The following is a 20,271-nucleotide window of genomic DNA, read 5'->3' as shown; positions in this document are numbered from 1 at the left end:
ATTTTAATAGCATCCCTCATAACTGGTTGTTGCCTTTTACTTTAAATGTATGTGTTTATATTTCATCTTTTGTATACTAGTATTTAAATATAGGGAATAATGAGTCTGAAGGTAGAACAGAGCACAGTATGTCTGATGCCCAAAGTCTGCTTTTAATTCACTGTTACAGCTTAGGGAAATAGGAGGTGTGGCTTATGAGTAGGGAGAATTCTGAAATTAAAATTTTATTTTAAGTGGAACTAATGAGAATAAAAGGAATTACATGAAAGAGTGTGAGCTACAACTTTAGTATACTTGGTTGTTTAAAAGGACAGTTTCTCTAAAAATAGCCAGGTGTTTGAAGTTGTTTAAGCACGTATTTTTTTCATGATAATTTCATTTTTAAATTATCTATTGTTTTTGTATATTTTCAGCTGCTTGTGAGTTTTCTGGGGACATAACAAATATTGAACATCATCAACCCAGTAATAAAGATTTGACCACCACTGAGAAGCATGCAGCTGAGAAGCATACAGAAAAGTATCAGGGTATTTCTGTTTCAAACTTGCATGTGGAGCCATGTGGCACAGATACTCATGCCAGCTCATTACAGCATGAGAACAGCAGTTTACTACTCACCAAAGACAGAATGAATGTAGAAAAGGCTGAATTCTGTAATGAAAGCAAGCAGCCTGGCTTAGCAAGGAGCCAGCAGAGCAGATGGGCTGAAAGTAAAGAAACATGTAATGATAGGCAGACTCCCAGCACAGAGAAAAGGGTAATTCTGGATGCTGATCCTCTGAATGGGGAAAAAGAACTTCCACGCTCTGACCATCCTAGAGATTCCCAAGATGTGCCTTGGATAACACGGAGCAGTAGCATACAGAAAGTTAATGAGTGGTTTTCCAGACGTGATGAAATACTAACTTCTGATGGCTCACATAATGGCAAGTCTGAGTCAAATGCTGAAGTAGCTGGTGCAGTGGAAGTTGCAAATGAAGTAGATGGGTATTCTGGTTCTCCAGGGAAAATAACCTTAATGGCCCATGATCCTCATGGTGTTTTAACATGTGAAAGTGAAAGAGTTCACTCCAAACCAGTAGAAAGTAATATTGAAGATAAAATATTTGGGAGAACCTATCGGAGGAAGGCAAGCCTCCCTAACTTGAGCCACATAACTGAAAATCTAATTGTAGGAGCATCTGCTATAGAACCTCAGATAACACAAGCGTGTCCCCTCACAAATAAACTAAAGCGTAAAAGGAGAAGTACATCGGGCCTTCATCCTGAGGATTTTATTAAGAAAGTAGATTTGGCAGTTGTTCAAAAGACTCCTGAAGAGATAATTAAGGGAACTGACCGAATAGAACAGAATGGTCATGAGATGAATATTAGTAATAATGATCATGAGAATGAAACAAAAGGTGATTGTGTTCAGAAAGAGAAAAATGCTAACCTAACAGAATCACTGGAAAAAGAATCTGCATTCACAGGTAAAGCTGAACCTATAAGCAGCAGCATAAGCAATTTGGAACTAGAATTAAATGTCCACAGTTCAAAAGCACCTAAGAAGAATAGGCTGAAGAGGAAGTCCTCTACCAGGCCTATTCATGCACTTGAACTAGTAGTCAATAGAAATCCAAGCCCATCTAACCATACTGAACTACAAATTGATAGTTGTTCCAGCAGTGAAGAGGTGAAGGAAAAAAATTCTGACCAAATACCAGTCAGACACAGCAAGAAGCTTCAACTCATGGAAGGTAAAGAACCTGCAACTGGAGCCAAGAAGAGTAGTAAGTCAGATGAACAAATAAATAAAAAACTTGCCAGTGATGCTTTTCTAGAACGAAACTTAACAAACATACCGGGTGTTTTTACTAATGGTTTCAGTTCTAATAAGCTTCAAGAGTTTGTTGATCCTAACCTACAAAGAGGAGAAACAGAAGAGAACCTAGGAACAGTTCAGATGTCTAATAGTACCAAAGACCTCAAAGATCTGACATTAAGTGGAGGAAGAAGTGTGCAAACTGATAGACCTAAAGAGAGTACCAATATTGTATTGGTACCTGAAACTGATTATGGCACACAGGATAGTGTCTCATTACTGGAACCTGACACCCCAGGGAAGGCAAAAACAGCTCCAAATCAATGTGGGGATCTGTGTGCAGCAATTAAAAATCCTAAAGAACTTATTGGTGGTGGTTCTAAAGATACTAGAAATGACAGAGAGGGCTTTAAAGATCTATTGAGATGTGAAGTTAGCCACACTCAGGAGACAAGCATGGAAGTGGAAGAGAGTGAACTTGATACACAGGATTTACAGAATACATTCAAGGTGTCAAAGCGCCAGTCATTTGCTCTGTTTTCAAATCCAGAAAAGGAATGTGCAACAGTCTATGCTCACTCCCAGTCTTTAAGGAAACAAAGTCCAAAAGTCACCCTTGAATGTGGACAAGAAGAAGAAAATCAGGGAAAGAAAGAATCTAAAATCAAGCATGTACAGGCAGTTCACACAGCTGTAGGCTTTCCTGTGGTTTGTGAGAAAGACAAAAAGCCAGGAGAATATGCCAAATACAGCATAAAAGGAACCTCTAGGCATTGTCCGTCCTCTCAGCTCAGAGGCAACGAAACTGAACTCACTATTACCGATAAATATGGAATTTCACAAAATCCATATCATATACCATCCATTTCTCCCATCAGGTCATTTGTTAAAACTGTAAGTAAGAAAAACCTGTCAGAGGAAAAGTTTGAGGAACATTCAGTGTCACCTGGAAGAGCAATGGGAAATGAGAACATTCCAAGTACAGTGAGCCCAATTAGCCTAAGTAACATTAGAGAAAGCGCTTTTAAAGAAAGCAGCTCAAGCAGTACTAACGAAGGAGGCTCTAGTATCAATGAAGTAGGTTCCAGTGGTGAAAACATTCATGCAGAACTAGATATAAACAAAGGATCAAAATTAACTGCTATGCTCAGATTAGGTCTCATGCAACCCGAAGTCTATAAGCCAAGCCTTCCTGTAAGTAATTGTAAACATCCTGAAGTAAAAAGGCAAGGAGACAACGAAGAACTAGTTCAGGCTGTTAATGCAGACTTCCCTCCATGTCAAATTTCAGATAACCTAGAACAACCTATGGGAAGTAGTCCTGTTTCTCAGGTTGGTTCTGAGACACCGGATGACTTGTTAACTGATGATGAAATAAAGGAGAATAGCGGCTTTGATGAAAGTGGCATTAAGGAAAGATCTGCTGTTTTTAGCAAAGATGTTCAGAAAGAAGAATTCAGAAGGAGCCCTAGCCCCTTAGCCCATACACATTTGACTCGAAGTCGACAAAGAAGGGCCAGGAAATTAGAGTCCTCAGAAGAGGACATGTCTAGTGAGGATGAAGAGCTTCCTTGCTTCCAACATTTATTATTTGGTAAGGTAATCAAAATACCTTCTCCATCTACCAGTGTTGCCACAAAGAGTCTGTCTAATAAAACAGAGGAGAACCTGTTATTAAAGAGTAGCTTAAATAACTGCAGTAACCAGGTAATGTTGACAAAGGCATCCCAGGAACATCACCTTAGTGAGGAAGCAAGATGTTCTAGAAGCTTATTTTCCTCACAGTGCAGTGCGTCAGAGGACTTGACCGCCAATACAAACACCCAGGGTCCTGTCTTGATGTTTGATCCTCCTTCCCAGCAAATGAGGTATCAGCCTGAAAACCAGGAAGTTCTGAGTGACAAGGAATTGATTTCAGACGATGACGATGACGATGAAAGGGAAACTGGCCTGGAAGAGGAAAATCAAGAAGAGCAGAGTGCGGATTCAGACTTAGGTATTTTATGGGAATGAGCTAAATGTTTCTGCCTTTGGGGGAGCACACGATGAGTTTCCAAGTACAATTAAAGTAGCTGCTTCTTAAACTTTAAGCCTGTTCCTCCTAAGGTACTTTTCCTTAAAAGTCCTTCACCAAGCTGGAACATATCTATTTGAATGAGATTTAATACCCTAGTTGTTGGTGGGCTTGCTTCTGATTTTCATTGTTATTTCTAGAAGAATCAGGTGTCTCAAAACAAGGAGTGTAAATCATTTTGTGTGACATGAAAGTGATACTTGTCCTGCCAATGGGAAGAAACATATAGCAAATTGAAGTATTTGCTGTTTTTACATCTGAATCTCTATTTTTATTATCATTTAGATGAAGCAGCATTTGAATATGAGAGTGAAACAAACCTCTCTGAAGACTATTCGGGGCTGTCCTCCCAGAGCGATATTTTAACAACTCAGGTAAAAAGCATGTGTGGAAGTATGTGTGGTGTCTTGTGCATTCAGTAGTATGCATCCTGCATTCTTGCATTGGCTTTTATCCCTTAGAATCAGTGGTATAACAGTTGTATGTGGTACCATGCCTCCTCAAATTAAATTGTAATCACCTGGCTAGAACTCATGCAGGAACTCATGCTACCTTTTATTTTATACATACTCACATACATACCACCGAGCTCACTGCAGAACACTAAATACTGAATTTAATGAATAAGCTAAATGATCAAAACCCATTTTTCCTATAGCAAAAACATGAAAGCACTATTGTATCAAAGGAGGGTTACGTATTCCACTTTGGTCTACTAATGCATTAGTAGTATAAATGAAGTAGTGAGGGGTCACCTGTTGGTGGGGACTTTCAAAGGAAACATTTAAACTGGGCCTTGAAAGATGAGAAGAATTTTTCCAGATGGAAAAAGAAGAGAGGCAGCAACCCAGGCAAAGGCATAAAATGCCCAGGAAACACAAATTTGTGCTATGCAACTAGAAAATGGGGCATGTGGGTGGTTTGGGGGAGAATTAAGAGATAAGAGAGTATAAAAGGCCTTCTGAATGCTCTTCTTAGGAATTTAGACTTTATCCTGAGGGCTATAATGAGTAATAATTATTTAGCTTTCAGGAAGCGTTACCTTATCTGAGCAGTGGTATACCACCACAGCCATTATGGAAGAGAGGCATGATAAACATGCATTTAAGGAACTTCCAGCCGAAACCAGTTTGGCTCAGTGGATAGAGCGTCGGCCTGCGGACTGAAAGGTCCCAGGTTCGATTCCGGTCAAGGGCATGTACCTGGGTTGCGGGCACATCCCCGGTGGGGGATGTGCAAGAGGCAGCTGATCGATGTTCCTCTCTCATCGATGTTTCTAACTCTCTATTCCTCTCCCTTCCTCTCTGTAAAAAATCAATAAAATATATTAAAAAAAAAAAAAAAAAAAAAGGAACTTCCACAGTAATGTAGCTGTCTGTATTAAAAGTAGAGGTCAGGAAGCATTTGAGATCTTGCTTCTCAGCAACTGTTGTCAGTTTGGCTCAAATACAATCTTATGAATACTCAAAAAAAAAAAAAAAGTGAAAGTAGAGATCAGAGTAGCATAGTGGGAAATAGAAGATTAGGGCTAATTTAAGAAACACTTAAGAATTAGAATCAAGAAAACTTAGTAACCAATTTGGTTTTGGTCTCTCAAATGTATCTGGCCAGCCCTAGCCGGTTTGGCTCAGTGGATAGAGTGTCGGCCTGCAGACTGAAAGGTCCCAGGTTCAGTTCTGGTCAAGGGCACATGCCCGGGTTGTGGGCTCGATCCCCAGTAGGGGGTGTGCAGGAGGCAGCCGATCGATGGTTCTCTCTCATTGATATTTCTATCTCTCTCTCCCTTTCCATTCCTCTCTGAAATAAATAAAAACTATATTTTAAAAAAATGTATCTGGCCAATTGCCTCTAGGGGAATTGTCCAAGTTATAAAGTAATTCCTTTGGGAAAACCTAAAGGAAAGTTAACTAAGTCTTCCATTACTGTTTTTTCTGATTTTCTAACCTGTTTAATGGCCACATAGAGGTTAGGTGTTGATGGTCATGACATAACGTCTAGTACAGCTTCTGAAGCTTACGGATATCTGATTTCATTCCAAATTTACTTAGGCAAGCCCTTCTTGATCAGTAATGGAACTACTCACAAGCACCACGTGGTGGCAATGGCGCTACTGCGGACATTGCAGCAAAACAGTATCGGGGTAGCACTGCAAGCCTTTGTGAAGCTGAGAATACATTTTCTGGTCATAAAAACTTGAAAATTACTCAGTGTAGCAGGAGAAAGTAGATGGCTAGTTTTTAGTGGTGGGCAAAGTCATTTTTAAGGATGAGAAGAAGAAATGGAGAATGAAACAATCTATTTCCCCAGGGTTTGCTGGCAACCATTGATTTTCCTTCTAAAAGTAATGAATAAGGATATATTTTGTAAATCTCCTTAATTATGAAATAATTTGCTTATCAAAAACCTTAGACTAAAGAAAGAAGAAAACAAGAAAAAGAAAAAACAAAAGAAGAAAGAAACCCTTAGACTTAGGAAATTTCTTTTTTTTTTACTTAATGTTTTTATTTTAGCCTTAGAGGGTTTTTTTTAAGTCATTGATTTTAGAGAAAGAGAAACATCCATTTGTTGCTCCATTTATTCTATGCATCCATTGGATGATTCTTGTAAGTGCCCTGACCAGGGATCAAACCCACAACCTTGGTGTGTCGGGATAATGCTCTAACCAATTGTGCTACCCAGCTACACATTTCTTTTTTTTTTTTAATCCTCACCCAAGGATACTTTTTCCATTGCTTTTTAGAGAGCATGAAAGGGAGAGGGAGTAACATCAATGTGAGAGACACATCAATTGATTGTCTCCCACAAGAGCCTAAACCTGGCCAGGGGATTGAACCTGTAACTCAGGTACATGCCTCTGACTGCGTATCAAATCTGTGACCCGTCGGTGTGTGCTGATCCTCTAACCTGAGAACACTAGCCAGGGCACAGATTTCTTTTTGAAGTGGAGAAATAAACATCATGAGCCCCATAAGCAGAGAAGACCCTTATCTTGAGTTGAAAACAATAAAACAGGCTTTACTAGGGCTGTTTCTGTTGGCTCATTCCCTCTAACACAGCCTTGGGCAAACTACGGCCTGCGGGCCAGATCCAGCCAGTTTGAAATGAATAAAACTAAAAAAAAAAAAAAGACCGTACCCTTTTATGTAATGATCTTTACTTTGAATTTATATTAGTTCACACAAACACTCCATCCATGCTTTTGTTCCGGCCCTCCGGTCCAGTTTAAGAACCCATTGTGGCCCTCGAGTCAAAAAGTTTGCCCACCCCTGGTCTAACAGGTCCTTCTCTGTGAAGTTCTCTAGGTACCCTGTCCCCATCTAGAATGGCAGCACCATGCGGACTATATTCCCAGCACTAGGACAGTGTCTGACATATAATGGGTGGTCAACAAATAGTTGTTGAGTGAGCAAATAGATAAATTAATGAATTAGCTCTTTGTTCTTTCGGTTAGAAATTAAATGTTCGAAGAATCCCAGAAAAAAAGAAGTGTCCTCACACGCCAGAAACCAGACATTTTTATATGGACTAATCTATATCTCTTATGAGTCCCAAATACTAAGCCTTTGAAACAACACAGTCTATGTAAAATGTTAACAAAGTCGTGCTAATTTTAAATATCAAAAGTATTTAAGCACCTTAATTATTTTTTCACTCCTGAGCTTTTAAAAGAAAGTAATCAACTTCAAAAGGACATCACAATAAAATAAAGCGAATCTATTTGGGAGAGTCTGAGGAATTTTTTTCCTCCTTTAACATCATTCTGAAATCATTTCATGGGCATTAACTGCATGAATATGGTTGGATTAAAAGGTATTCAGCCAGAACTTATAATTCCATACTAGGTGATTTTAATTCCCATGCTAAAATTAATTGGTATGACATATTCTTGTGTTCTGGTAAATTTCTAAGAGTGTAACTTTCTCTGTGTCATTCTTTGTGTTTGCAGCAGAGGGATACGATGCAAGATAACCTGATCAAGATCAAGCAGGAAATAGACCAAGTGGAAGCTGTGTTAGAGCAGCAGGGGAGCCAGCCTTCTGACAGATCCCCTTGTGCTTCTGAGGACCTACTAAATCCACGACAAAACACACCACAAAACGGTTTGTAACATTGGCCAAATTCCTCTTAAGCAAAATTCTTCCTCTCCCTAAGCCTTTATCTCCAGAAAAATGTGAACCTAGCTTGAACATTTTATGATCTTTGCTCGGCATGTATTTGCTGAGTCACTCCATGGGTAATTTTAGAGCCTCGGTTCTGGTCCCTGCTTTCAACTAATTTACCATTCAGAGAGATCAAGACAGTCATTAAGTGTCATTTTCTGACGACTGAGTACCCAAAATGAGGAGATGTTACGGGGAGACCATAGGAAGCTGAGTACAATGGGAAAGATTAGAAATAAGTAACCCCCTCATTTTAGAAAGCTTATAAAAAACGCTCATATTCCTTATACCACAGGTGTCAGATCATAAAGCCCTATTCCATGTGCTTTCTGGTTTATAAGGAAGAGATGCCCTTTACTTGAGGAACTGCATCTTGATCCCCAGAAAACCCAATTATGTGGCAGAGTCAGGTGCTTTATCCCAACATTATAGTTATCAACAAGACCAGATGGATCGCTGAGGAGGTGATTAGAGCTAACTTCCTGTAAGAAGTGAGCATTGAGGCTTGGTGGTTTAGCATGGCTTGGTGGTTTAGCATCATCCTACAAACCAGGAGGTCATGGTTTGATTCCCGGTCAGGGCACATGCCCTGGTTTCGGGCTTGATCCCCAGTATGGGGCATGCAGAAGGCAGCCTATCGATGATTCTCTCTCATCATTGATGTTTCTATCTCTCTGACCCTCTCCCTTTCTCTCTGAAATCAATAAAAGTATATTATTAAAAAAAAAAGTGCTGAGCTGAGGGGTAATGTGGCATAAATGAAGGACAGTAAGATGAAATTTTGAGTATTTAGTTGAAAAGAGCATTATGAAAGACAGCACATCAGGCAGGTTTTTAAATAGGGGCAAATGTGTAGTCAAGTAGATGAGAGGTTAGGCACAGGCATGGGTTCCAGAGGGGGAGTTGGTGCTTATGAATAGGCAGGTATGGTAAGTCCTCCCAAAGTGTTCATTTTATCTGTGACACCTTCCCACCTAACTTAGTGTTCAAGTTCCTTCTTCGTCGCCTCCTTCCCCAGTCCTACTCAGGGCAATAGGGCCTTCCTTTGAGTCTTTCTAGGAACTCAAGACTTTATTATTCAGAATCGTGGCCTTGGTCAGGGAGTGTGCCTTACAATATTTTTATGTTCAGGGAGAAACAGTAGCTTATGCATGAGAAGTTAGGAACTGTGTTGCTATGGCAGTGGGTCAAGTGTATTTCCTTCAGTGCTTTCTTTGTAACTGTATCTTCATTTAGTTCATCTCCCAGATAATGAAGCCCAAAGTCTAGTCCCCAGCATAATTCTCTTTGAGGTGCTTTCACCATCTTCAGTCTAAAAACAGGCTGGACTTTTCATTTTTATGCACAACTTATAAAATATTATTGTCTGGCTTTGATCATATGTGTAAATCTATCTCATCTTTGGGGGAGGGGTGTTTATTTTTTCTGAAGATCTGCAGACAAAATGTTTGTTGTGGATTTCTTTCTTTTTTAATTTTATAAATGTTATATTTGTACACATTTTTATTATGGGTTTGAAAACCTTTTTGAAAATTTTTTACGAATCTATATAAAAAATATTTTTGTTAGGAGGTTTATTTTATCCTTTGTAGTAAAGGTATTCATCATAGTCTAGGGCAGCGGTTCTCACCTGTGGGTCGCCTAAGACCATTGGAAAACACATATATAATTACATATTGTTTTGTGATTAATCACTATGCTTTAATTATGTTCAATTTGTAACAATGAAAATACATCCTGCATATCAGATATTTACATTACGATTCATAACAGTAGCAAAATTACAGTTATGAAGTAGCAACGAAAATAATTTTATGGTTGGGGGTCACCACAACATGAGGAACTGTATTGAAGGGTTGCGGCATTAGGAAGGCTGAGAACCACTGGTCTAGGGTCTTTGCATCAAATGTCCTGCCCTCAGCATAGTTCTGTCCTTTTGTTTATTTAAGGGTCATTCCCACGCCTGCATAATATTTTTTTGTGCAAATCTGTATACTCATTTAAATTATGTGCCCCTCCTCTGCAGGTAGTTATTTCATATCAGGCACTTAGTCATTTTTTTTCTTGTGGATCACCAACCATTCATAAAGCAAACATTAGTTTATAAGATCATAATCTGTTACAGTGGAAGTGATTTTCAGATACATCAGAGCTTTTTTGTCTTGTAATATATTGGAAGCACTTGTTAAAAATTCCTATGCTCCTCCTCTAGAAATATTGAATCAACTGTGTGAATGGGTTATATGCTGGATTTCCTATGGGTTTTTTATTTTATAGTTTACCATTTATTAATAGCTTTTCCTTTCTTCCCCAATGTCTTTTCCTTTGATTCTCCTAATACTTTGCACAGTATAGTAGGCAGTCAGTAAATTTATTAAACGTTAGGTCTGGCCCATATTTCATACCCATGAAAAATATAATATGTAACATGTTAAAATCTCCAGATGAGGAAATTATTTAAGGGGAACTATGGTACTCTCCCAGTAGTTGGGCTCTGGATCCCTGCATTTATGAAATAAGGATTAAGAGAAAAGAAGAACAGAAAAATTTTGCCCTGTCTTTTTAGGTACCATTGAGTAATTGAATTCTAACTCAGGTTAGCTTATTTTCTTCATAGCTTGGCCCCATTATAGTGAAAAGAGGAACTGATATGCTAAATATTCAGATATGATGAAATGACTTTTTAATATCTGTATGTCTGAGACTTCCTCCCTATCCTTTTACTTATTTTTTTATAACCCTTTCCAATGGTTAATTCTGTGGTTCCTTTCACCAATGATCACCCTATATTTGGGGGGAAAATGATACCCTTATCAAAAAGCTTTACAGAACGAGTTAAAAGAAAAATCTGCATCGTTCGATTCAGCTTACTTTCAGCAACTGGTAGCTCCAGGCAGAGTTCTTATGTTCCTAGAAACTCTCAGAAAAGATAAGCACAGTGAAAACTATAAATAATGCATTTGAGGATTAACTCAGGAAATCAATAATTATTTTCCCCCAGGTCACCCAATGTCTTGAAAACAGTTTAATTAATACAGCCCTTTGTTTACATTTTTCTGCCTCAATTTTTAGCTTTTCTGATAAAAGCTCAAAATAAATTACAGTCATCAATGACTTTTTAATGGATAAAAGACATTTGTAATTTTTAAGTATTTGTTTTTACTTTTTAAATATTTCTGCCTTTAAGCTACTTCCTAGAAAGCAGTAGCACAGTAATACATTTGGAGGAATTAATAGATAAAGGATGTACTGACGTGTCAAAACTTTGCCTTGGATCTGTTTTGTGTTTTTTCCATTTCTTGTGCCATTTCATCATTAGACCATGTATTACTTCAGGGTTCTTTATCAGTCAGTACCTTGGTTTTTTTTAATATGTATTGGGTTTTCTTCTTTCTTACTAATTGAAAATCTGAAGCAGACTATCATCTGTTTTTTCTTTCTCATATGACCCCTCCCCTCCCGTTTTTTTCACACAGGTTGAAGTTCACACCCCATTTTATACAGTTTGATGTGGAGGCAGTAGGGATAGACAAGGGAATGTTCTTTTCTTTCTAGTACTTTCTGTTTCGTATTATCTAAGGGGATTTGGGTAAAATTTAGTTTGCTGTAGAGATAAAAATTATTTCCTATTCTTGTTTCCTTATCATTTAGGGCCAAATATATATAAATATATGATTTTTCAGCCTTGTCTCAGTTGAGTATCTTTATTTACCCAGTCTTAAAGTATTCCATTTATTTATTTACTTATTTACTTACTTTCGTTCCATTTGGTACTGGATCACTTTTGCTTATAATATTGTGTCTGATATACTTACTTAAAAACCAGTTTGATTGTCACAGATTGCTGCTTTTGAAAATCAGTATACTCACCCTGGCCGGAGAGCCCAGTTGGTTAGAGCATTGTCCCGATGTACCAAGGTTTGATTCCCAGTCAGGGCACATAGAAGGATCAACCAATGAATGCATAATAAGTGGAATGACAAATCAATGTTTTTCTCTCTTTTCCTTCCTCTCTCTAAAATCAATAAAGAAAAATCGAATTATCTCACCTGAATTATCACAATCAGGATAAAGCAGTAAATTTCTTTGTTTTCCTATTCCATTTAAAATAGTATTAACTTCAGAGGAAAGTGATGAATATCCTGTAAGCCAGAATCCAGAAAGCCTTTCTGCAGACAAATTTCAAGAGTCTCTGGATAGTTCCATCAGATATAAAAATAAAGAACCAGGAATGGAAAGGTAAGAAGTAATAAAGGTCAAATTGTGGTATCTAAGTAACACCTTTTCTTACATTGAACTCTTATTGTTAAATATTTTTCACAGTATCTTTGAGTGTGTCTATTCAAATTACTATTGAGATTAGATTGTATAGTACTTTATGTTTTCAAAAATACTGTCCCTACTTCCTCATTTGACCTTTACAACAACACTGATGGTAAAAGGACAAGTTCTGGACTATTGTTCCTATTTGATAGTTCAGGAAAGAGTCTCAGAGCCATTTGAGTCACACATCTCACCACTCTAGGAAGGAAAAGGAATTCGTATTTATTGAGTTCCTACTGAGTATATGTATATTTTTACTTAACTTTTTGGGAATAGTGACCAGTTGTCAAAAATCTAATGACACCATCTTTTCCAAACCTCTTGGACTAGACTGAGGATGTATTATTGAGGCTGAGGTACTGGCACTGTGGCTGACAGAATTAAAAGATCTGGCCTCCAGTGCTCTCCCTCCAGGGACTACCCCCAAGCCTTTCCCTCCCCGGCCAGGCACATTATCATTAGCTTCCTCACTCCCAAGCTCCTAAAATATATATTTTTAAATTTATTTCAGAGAGAAAGGGAAAGGGGGAAAGAGGTAGAAACATCAATGAGGAGAGAGAATCATTGACCGGCAGCTTCTTGCATGCCTCACACTGGGGATCCAGTTTGCACCTGGGCATATGCCCTAACCCGGAATCAAACCGCCACCTCCTGGTTCAAAGGTTGATGCTCAACCACTGAGCCATGCTGGCCGGGGCAAGGGCTCTTCCTTTACCTCTTATAACTTGTTTCCTAAGCCCATTTTTTCTAGGAATTACTTTTTCCGCCTCTGTAATTTACCCAATAAATGTTCTCTTACAAAAATAAAAAAAGTTCTGGTCTCCATAGGCACTAAACCTATGTTTAAAGGTAATGACTTCATTGCCAAGCCTTAACTAATTGAAGCATCCATTTAATATTCAGACCAAATATTTCTGCTCTTCCTCCCCCTCCCACAAGAGACTTAAACATTTCATTGAACTTCCTCCTTCTGCTAGACTACTTGAGAGCAGCAGTTTAGATCTTGCTCATCTTTAATCCATAGAGCCTAGTCTTGGTGTTTGACTCATAGTAAACACCTAATAATTGTTTGAATTAATTAGCTGATCTCTGAGGTCTTTTAAATCTGTTAAGTATCTTAATCAGCGATGTCCTAAAACCTGAAAGAGAAAAGGAATTACTGTTGTGTGCATATACCCTCCTAACAATGTTTTATAGCTTTTGTTTTTACAATGACTCGATACTGAAAGGCAGGAGATAAGGATGATTCTATGAATTTTGCTGACATTGGATATAGAAAGAATGAGTGTAGCGATGTCAAAATTAATCATTAGCTTTTTCTACTTTCATAAGAGATGTGATTAACACATCCATGGGGACTCCAGTGGAATAATACTTTCTATTTTATAGAATTTGAATAAGTGGTGGTAGATAATTTGCTGAAATTTGCTGACATGCTTTTTTAAACAGCTAGGAGATAATATACTTACTGCCTCAGACCAGACCCTAAGGGGAAATGTTCTGTGACAACCCTGACATATTGGCAGACATCATGAATCCAGACTTCTAGGCCCTCACTTGAGTGTCTCTCCAACAATGAGCTGTTTTACTTATGCTTTGGCTGCCCAGGATGTGTGATAAGTCCTTTCACGAATTGTGGTGATAAAAAAATCTCCTTGCATCCTTGCTAGCTCTTCTACATCCCAGTTGTTAGATGACAGGTGGTATGTGCACTGCCACTCACCGAGTCCCCAGAACAGAAACCGCCCATCTCAAAAGGAGCTCATTGAGAGTGTTGATGCAGAGGAGCAACAGCTGACCAAGTCTGAGACCCAAGATTTAATGGAGCCGTCTTATTTGCCAAGACAAGATCCAGGTAATATTTCATCTTCTCTGTTGGACAAAACTTTTATTTTACTCTGAATCTTACCTAAAGGTATTCTGGTTAATCATCTTTCATATGTACTCGTACTAGTATATCATGAATGCATCTGTTATACTTAAACCCATTTTTTAAAAATAGTTTGAATGTTTATCCAAGTTTACTTGAAAATTGTTGCAGTTGTTAATCTGTATTGGTTTAATTCTTTTTGAAGATGAGGGAGTCTTGGTGTGCTCTAAATATTTTATTTCAACTGTTAGATAAGAGTTCTAGAGCCCTAGAACAAAGTTTAGGCCTGTCCTTGATTGAAAAATGAGTCAAATCTCCAAAGTAAGCTCTTATTTTATGAATTAATGAATATAAATGCCTATATATTTTATGCCTTATAAATCACTTTAAATGAATGGTGTGTTACGGCTTGTGAATTAAAGTGTGCATTAGTAAAGAAAATTTTAAATTAATCCTCTAAAACACATTATCATAAAAGATGCCTTTTGGCTTCTGAATGTGGTATTTGACCATTTTAATTAGGGTCACTTTGGGAATCTCATACATTCTACTTAGTTATGCTTACTTCCTGATTGAGTGGCATTTTGTGAAATGTTTTAGGGATGATCTTTAATTTGGTGATGATATCTGATGATCTATTATGTGAAAAAGGTAATGATATCGTTGTGGATGATAAAACAAAAATTGAATCTCTCATATTTCAATATTTTTTCCTTCCTTACTAAAGTATTATATGTTCATCGCCAAGCAGTTGGAGAATATAGGTATTAAAAAAAGGTTATTTAAATTAGATAAAATAAATGACCAAAATTACAGAAAGCATACTTTACAATATTGCATTTCATGGATTCTAAGGTGCAATTTTTTTTTAAGTTTGGACTCTGAAATAGGATAGCATCTTAAATTCAATGGCATATGTTTTATTTTTAATTGCAGTAAAAATACATAACAAAAGTTACAATCTTAGCCATTTTTAAGTGTATACTAGTGTTAAATATATTCTTATTGTTGTGCAGCTATTCTCTAGAACTTGTTCATTTTGCAAAACTGAAGCTATACCCATTAAACAGCAACTTCCCACTTTCCCCATACTTCATCCCCTGGCAACTACCATTCCACTTTGTCTCTAAAAGCTTGGCAACTTTAATACCTCATGTAAGTGGAATAGTATATCATTTGTCTTTTTGTGACTGACTTAAACCATTTCTATGTATATAACACATTTGCTTTATCCATCCATCCATTGATAGACACTTGGATTGCTTCCACTCTTGGCTATTGTAAATAATTCTGCAATGAACATAGATGTGTGCATTTCTCTATTTCATAGTAACTGAATGTAATGGGTGAAGAGTACTCCATTGAAATAGATATGCCAATCTATTATTGGACATTTAAGTTGTTTCTAGAACTTTACTGTTATAAACAGTATTGCAGTGAACATTTCTATGGCTAAACTTGTGCATACCTCTTTTACTTTCCTAGGATACATTTCTAAAACTTGAATTATTGACTGAACGTGTAAACACACATGACTTTTGGATTATAATACCAAATTGTCCTTTAGAAAAGTTAAGACACCTTGCACCTCCACCAACAGTGTATTAGTGCACCCATTTTTTTAAAGCCTGACTTGATCTATCTTTTCAATTCTTAGCAGAGACTAGATGTTGTAATTCAAGATTCATTTTCATGTAGATTAAATTTCATCCACCGTTCCTTTCAGAGGGAAGTCCTTGCCTACAATCTGGCATCAGCCTCTTCTCTGATGACCCAGAGTCTGATCCCGCTGAAGACAGAGCCCCAGAGTCAGCCCATGTTTGCAGCATGCCAGCTTCAACCTCTGCATTGAAATTACCCCAATTTCAAGTTGAATCTGCTAAGAGTCCAGCTGCTACTCATACTACTAATGCTGCTGGGTATAATGTGAGGGAAGAAAGTGCCAGCAGGGAGAAGCCAGGGGTGACATCTTCAGCAAAAACAGTCAACAAAAGAATATCTATGGTGGCATCAGGCTTGACCCCAAAAGAACTTGTAAGTGTATCCATATGTATCTCCCTAAAGACTGAGACTTCATTTACATACCATAATAGTTTTAACTAGGTAGTAGTAATAAATAACTTATAGGAAGAAATCTAAGAAATAGACATAGTTCTAATGAAATTTAAATTTATTACTAATTTCTGAAGTTTTGGACCTAGATAACACTATAGCATGAATTATTTTGTATAAATTTACTTAAGAAAATAACTATTAGCCTTGACTGGGTAAGCTCAGTTGGTTAGAGTGTCCTCCTGATGCGCCAAGGTTGCACATTCGATCCCTTGTCAGGGCACATACAAGAAACAACCAATGAATGCATAAGTAAGTGGAACAAATTGATGTTTCTCTCTCTGTCTCTCTGTCTCTCAAATCAATTTTTTAAAAAGAAAGTAATTATTAAATATTAGCAGAGAGATTATAGTTTGGGGTATGATATAGAGCTTTTTAAATTTTATGTATCCTATATAATAAAAGCCTAATATGCTAAGTATCCAGTCATCTGGTCATCCATCCAACCAATCAAAGAGTAATATGCTAATGATATGCTAAGGCCTCTCAACTGCTTGCTATGATGTGCACTGACCACCAGGGGGCAGACACTCCAACCAGTAGGTTAGCTCGCTGCAGGGGTCCGGCAGATCGGGACTGAGTGAGATGGGCTGGACATGCCCTGGAGCACTCCTGTATCCCTCCCCGGCCCCGACCATGCACTAGTGGGGTCCCTGAGCCTGGCCTATGCTCTCTTGTAATCCAGGACCCCTGGGGGGATGTCAGAGAGCCGGTTTCGGCCTGATCCCACAGGCCAGGCCGAGGGACCCCACTGGTGCACGAATTCGTGCACCGGGCCTCTAGTCTATATAAAAGCCTAAGCGACCAAACGACCAGTCACTATGATGCACACTGACCGCCAGGGGACAGATGCTCTACACAGGAGCTGCCCCACAGCAGGGGTGCCGCTGACCGACCCAGCCCGGCAGCCCACCGGCCCAGCGGCCCACCAGCCCAACGGCAGCCACTCACCCCCTCAGTAGTCCTGCAGGTCCAATCTCCTGAGAAAGGGCCAGGCACTGACTGATTGGCGCTGCTGGCCTCCTGGAAGTTGGCCTCAGGGCACTGCAGCCACTTCCCCTCCCTAGACGTTCCACAAGAAAGAAAGAATATAAAAGCGGTCGCCAGGTGGCTCCTGACAACCAGTCGTAACATCGGTGGGTTAGATCCAGATCCCAGGCCACCAAGGGCTTCCCCACTGCCTGCCCTGAGAGCTGATCGTGTTGGCGGGGGAGTGGGGGGGACCCTTCCCCCAGGGACTGTGCCAGGTGCAGGGCTCGAAGCTTGCCTCTCCCGATTAGGACTGACTGGGCGTGAACCCACCGCAGGCGCAGCGGGACTGGGATGAGCGGGAGCGGCAGGTGGCATTGGACTGCCTGTTTCAGCCCAATCCCCGCAGGCCACGCCGAGGGACCCCACCCATCCAGGATCTCATGCACCAGGCTTCTAGTTTTTATTATAAAAAGCAAATAGGTGTAGCTCTCCTCCCCAGAAGGCATCTTTTCCCCACTTTGGTTCACAGGGAGAGAATGCACCAGCATGATTAGCTAAATTCAAGCTGGTTCCAAGCTCACTGCCAGATAATGGCGTTTCTCCAGTGTTTATTTGTCTTTATCCTGATTGGTGCCTCAGTTATTCAGTAGCCTGCCCTGTCATTTCTGCTCTACAAGAGCCTCTCTTCCCTGTTAGGATTTTGACATCTCCTTGGGTCCTAATGCTGGAAACAGGAATTGTTTCTCACTATGGAAAATACCCATTAAAATACTAAGATCACTGAAACATTGTTTCCGAGTGTAGATTTCAGACATCTTAATAAATTAATCACCATTGGTATCACTTCATAATAAAATAATTGAGTGAATACATCTTAAAGAACCATGATAAGATAACACACCAGAGTATCAAATGGATTCAATAGTGGGTGTAATTTATTATACACAGAGATGACCCAGTCATTCTTAAGTATCTTTCTTAATATATCCTTCCTAGGATAAGAACCATTTCTCATTCTAAGTTCTCTATGCATGGCAGCTGAGCATAACATTCTTTGTGGCCTACTGCTAAAAGGGCAAAGTAAGCTATGTCTGCCCTAGAAGATACAATGAATACATTCTCATCAATAATGCTAGAATTCTAATTTCACAATCAGGTGCCCAGACCAGCTATTTGCTCTGAAAATTCATATCTGTGTTCGGTTTATGTTGCTCTTGATCATTTGCCTACATATCTAGAATTTCCATTTATTCATTGAAAATTAGCACTTCTTACTTGTTTTGAAGTTCAGCTTTTCAGAGAAGGCTAAAATAATTTAATCATTCTTGCCATGGGCAATTCTGAGCTGCACATTAGACTATAAGTGGCTTGGGTACATATTGTCTTTAAACAAGCAAAGAGGAAAACTTTTCAGCTCTATTCAGACTTGAAGTGTGGTACATTTATTATGAAAGCTGCTGACTGTATTACACATGATTAATTCTGAAACCCATATTAAGATGATCTTTTCAGCGGTTGCTCTTCTAACTGAACACTGTTCAAAGCCGGGATTTCAGCATTTAATCAGTTCAGAATTGCTAATGATCCTGGCAGAGGGCAGTGACAAAAGTGGGGAGGGTATCATTAGCTTCTCTCGTCTGCCTTTTTAGTGCCCTGTGGCAGGATGGAATGAGGCAGCATGAAAGAAGGATGGCCTGATCTCCATTGCAATATTGTGCAGCACATAAATATTGGCATAGGTGGTGATGGCTAATAAATGATGGCCCTTGGTAAACAGAGTTATTTATCAAATAGTTGCTACTAATTATGTCAACTGTGTCCATAAGGGATCTGGTTAATTTCTTTTACTACCTATTGATTTTTATTTGGTTGATAGATAATAGCTAGAAGGATCTAGATTTCTTTTGGGAATAATATGAGTCTCTTCCAGTCCTTCTCTGTAAGAGGAATTGATAGTTTTTGTACTCTTGACTTGAATGTTTTTGAGCTATCAGAGGTTTGCATCTTGTTTGTTTTAATCCTCACCTGAGGACATACTTAGAGAGGAAGGGAGAGAAAAACATTGATTGGTTGCCTTGTGTATGTGCCCCAGCGGGAAATCAAACCCACAACCCAGGTATGTGCGCTGACTGGGATTCGCAACCTTTCAGTGCACAGGATGATGCTCAGCTAACAGCCACTCCAACCAGGCACATCTTGTTTTTAAGCCACTTATCTGCAACAGCTTTCTGTGTAGGCTGATTACCTCTCAGCTTACATACAGTGTAGGCTGATAGATCTGCATTATAGTAGAGTAGCACTCTGAAAAGAAACTAGATGTCTTAGGGAATTCAATGATATCTGCTATTAAAGGGAAAATTAATATTATTTTGAATCCTTGGTTATAGTTCATGTCTCCTAGCATGAATTACTTTAGAATTTCTTCCTCTTATTTGTACATAATTTGTATTAAATTGCTATTTATTTTGAGACTTCAGACATGTTAGAATAAAAAGAATGTACCTTTTCTGTGAGAAAAAAATGGAGATTCAAAGCTAGGATAACTAATGCTCTAAGCTGTGCACTAGAGGTAATTTATAATAATATTTTACTTGATTTCAGACGCGTGTGCACAAGTTTGCCAGAACACACCACATCACTTTAACCGATCTAATTACTGAAGAGACTACTCATGTCATTATGAAAACAGGTATGCCAGGAACCTTTACAGAATGCGTTGCATCTGTTACAGGGAACTACATGAAGAAATGGGAGTATTCGTTAAGCATAGCACGGGTGAAAGTCTTCCAGTAGTTGGTCAATTATGTTTTGTGAAAGAAAAATAATAGTTTTTCTACTTCCTGGCCCCCTTTTGTTTTGGGTTTAAGATTTGGAGAGTGGTGAACCAGGACAATGAACCGCTTCTACCAGTCCACCCTGCCTGGACTGTTCCGTGTGAAGGGCTTTCTGGTAAGGC

General features: G+C 38.8%; 1 protein-coding gene across 2 annotated transcripts in view; it reads left to right on the top strand.

Moving 5' to 3' along the window:
• BRCA1 (BRCA1 DNA repair associated) overlaps positions 1 to 20,271 on the top strand; it is a 55,514-nt gene that overhangs the window by 22,604 nt on the left and 12,639 nt on the right. For both annotated transcript variants that reach the window (XM_070394966.1, XM_070394967.1), the window contains 7 exons: positions 414 to 3,800; positions 4,164 to 4,252; positions 7,825 to 7,978; positions 12,151 to 12,277; positions 14,032 to 14,216; positions 15,958 to 16,265; positions 19,917 to 20,004. In XM_070394966.1, the coding sequence (XP_070251067.1) occupies positions 414 to 3,800; positions 4,164 to 4,252; positions 7,825 to 7,978; positions 12,151 to 12,277; positions 14,032 to 14,216; positions 15,958 to 16,265; positions 19,917 to 20,004 (4,338 nt within the window). The remainder of the gene's footprint in view (positions 1 to 413; positions 3,801 to 4,163; positions 4,253 to 7,824; positions 7,979 to 12,150; positions 12,278 to 14,031; positions 14,217 to 15,957; positions 16,266 to 19,916; positions 20,005 to 20,271) is intronic.

The sequence above is a fragment of the Myotis yumanensis genome, unplaced genomic scaffold (genome assembly GCF_028538775.1).
Source record: "Myotis yumanensis isolate MYYU_CA2020_CCGP unplaced genomic scaffold, mMyoYum1.0.hap1 SCAF_16, whole genome shotgun sequence".
NCBI classification, from domain to species: Eukaryota; Metazoa; Chordata; class Mammalia; order Chiroptera; family Vespertilionidae; genus Myotis; species Myotis yumanensis.
Note: the sequence above shows the minus strand (reverse complement) of the source record. Positions and strands in the feature narration are given on the sequence as shown.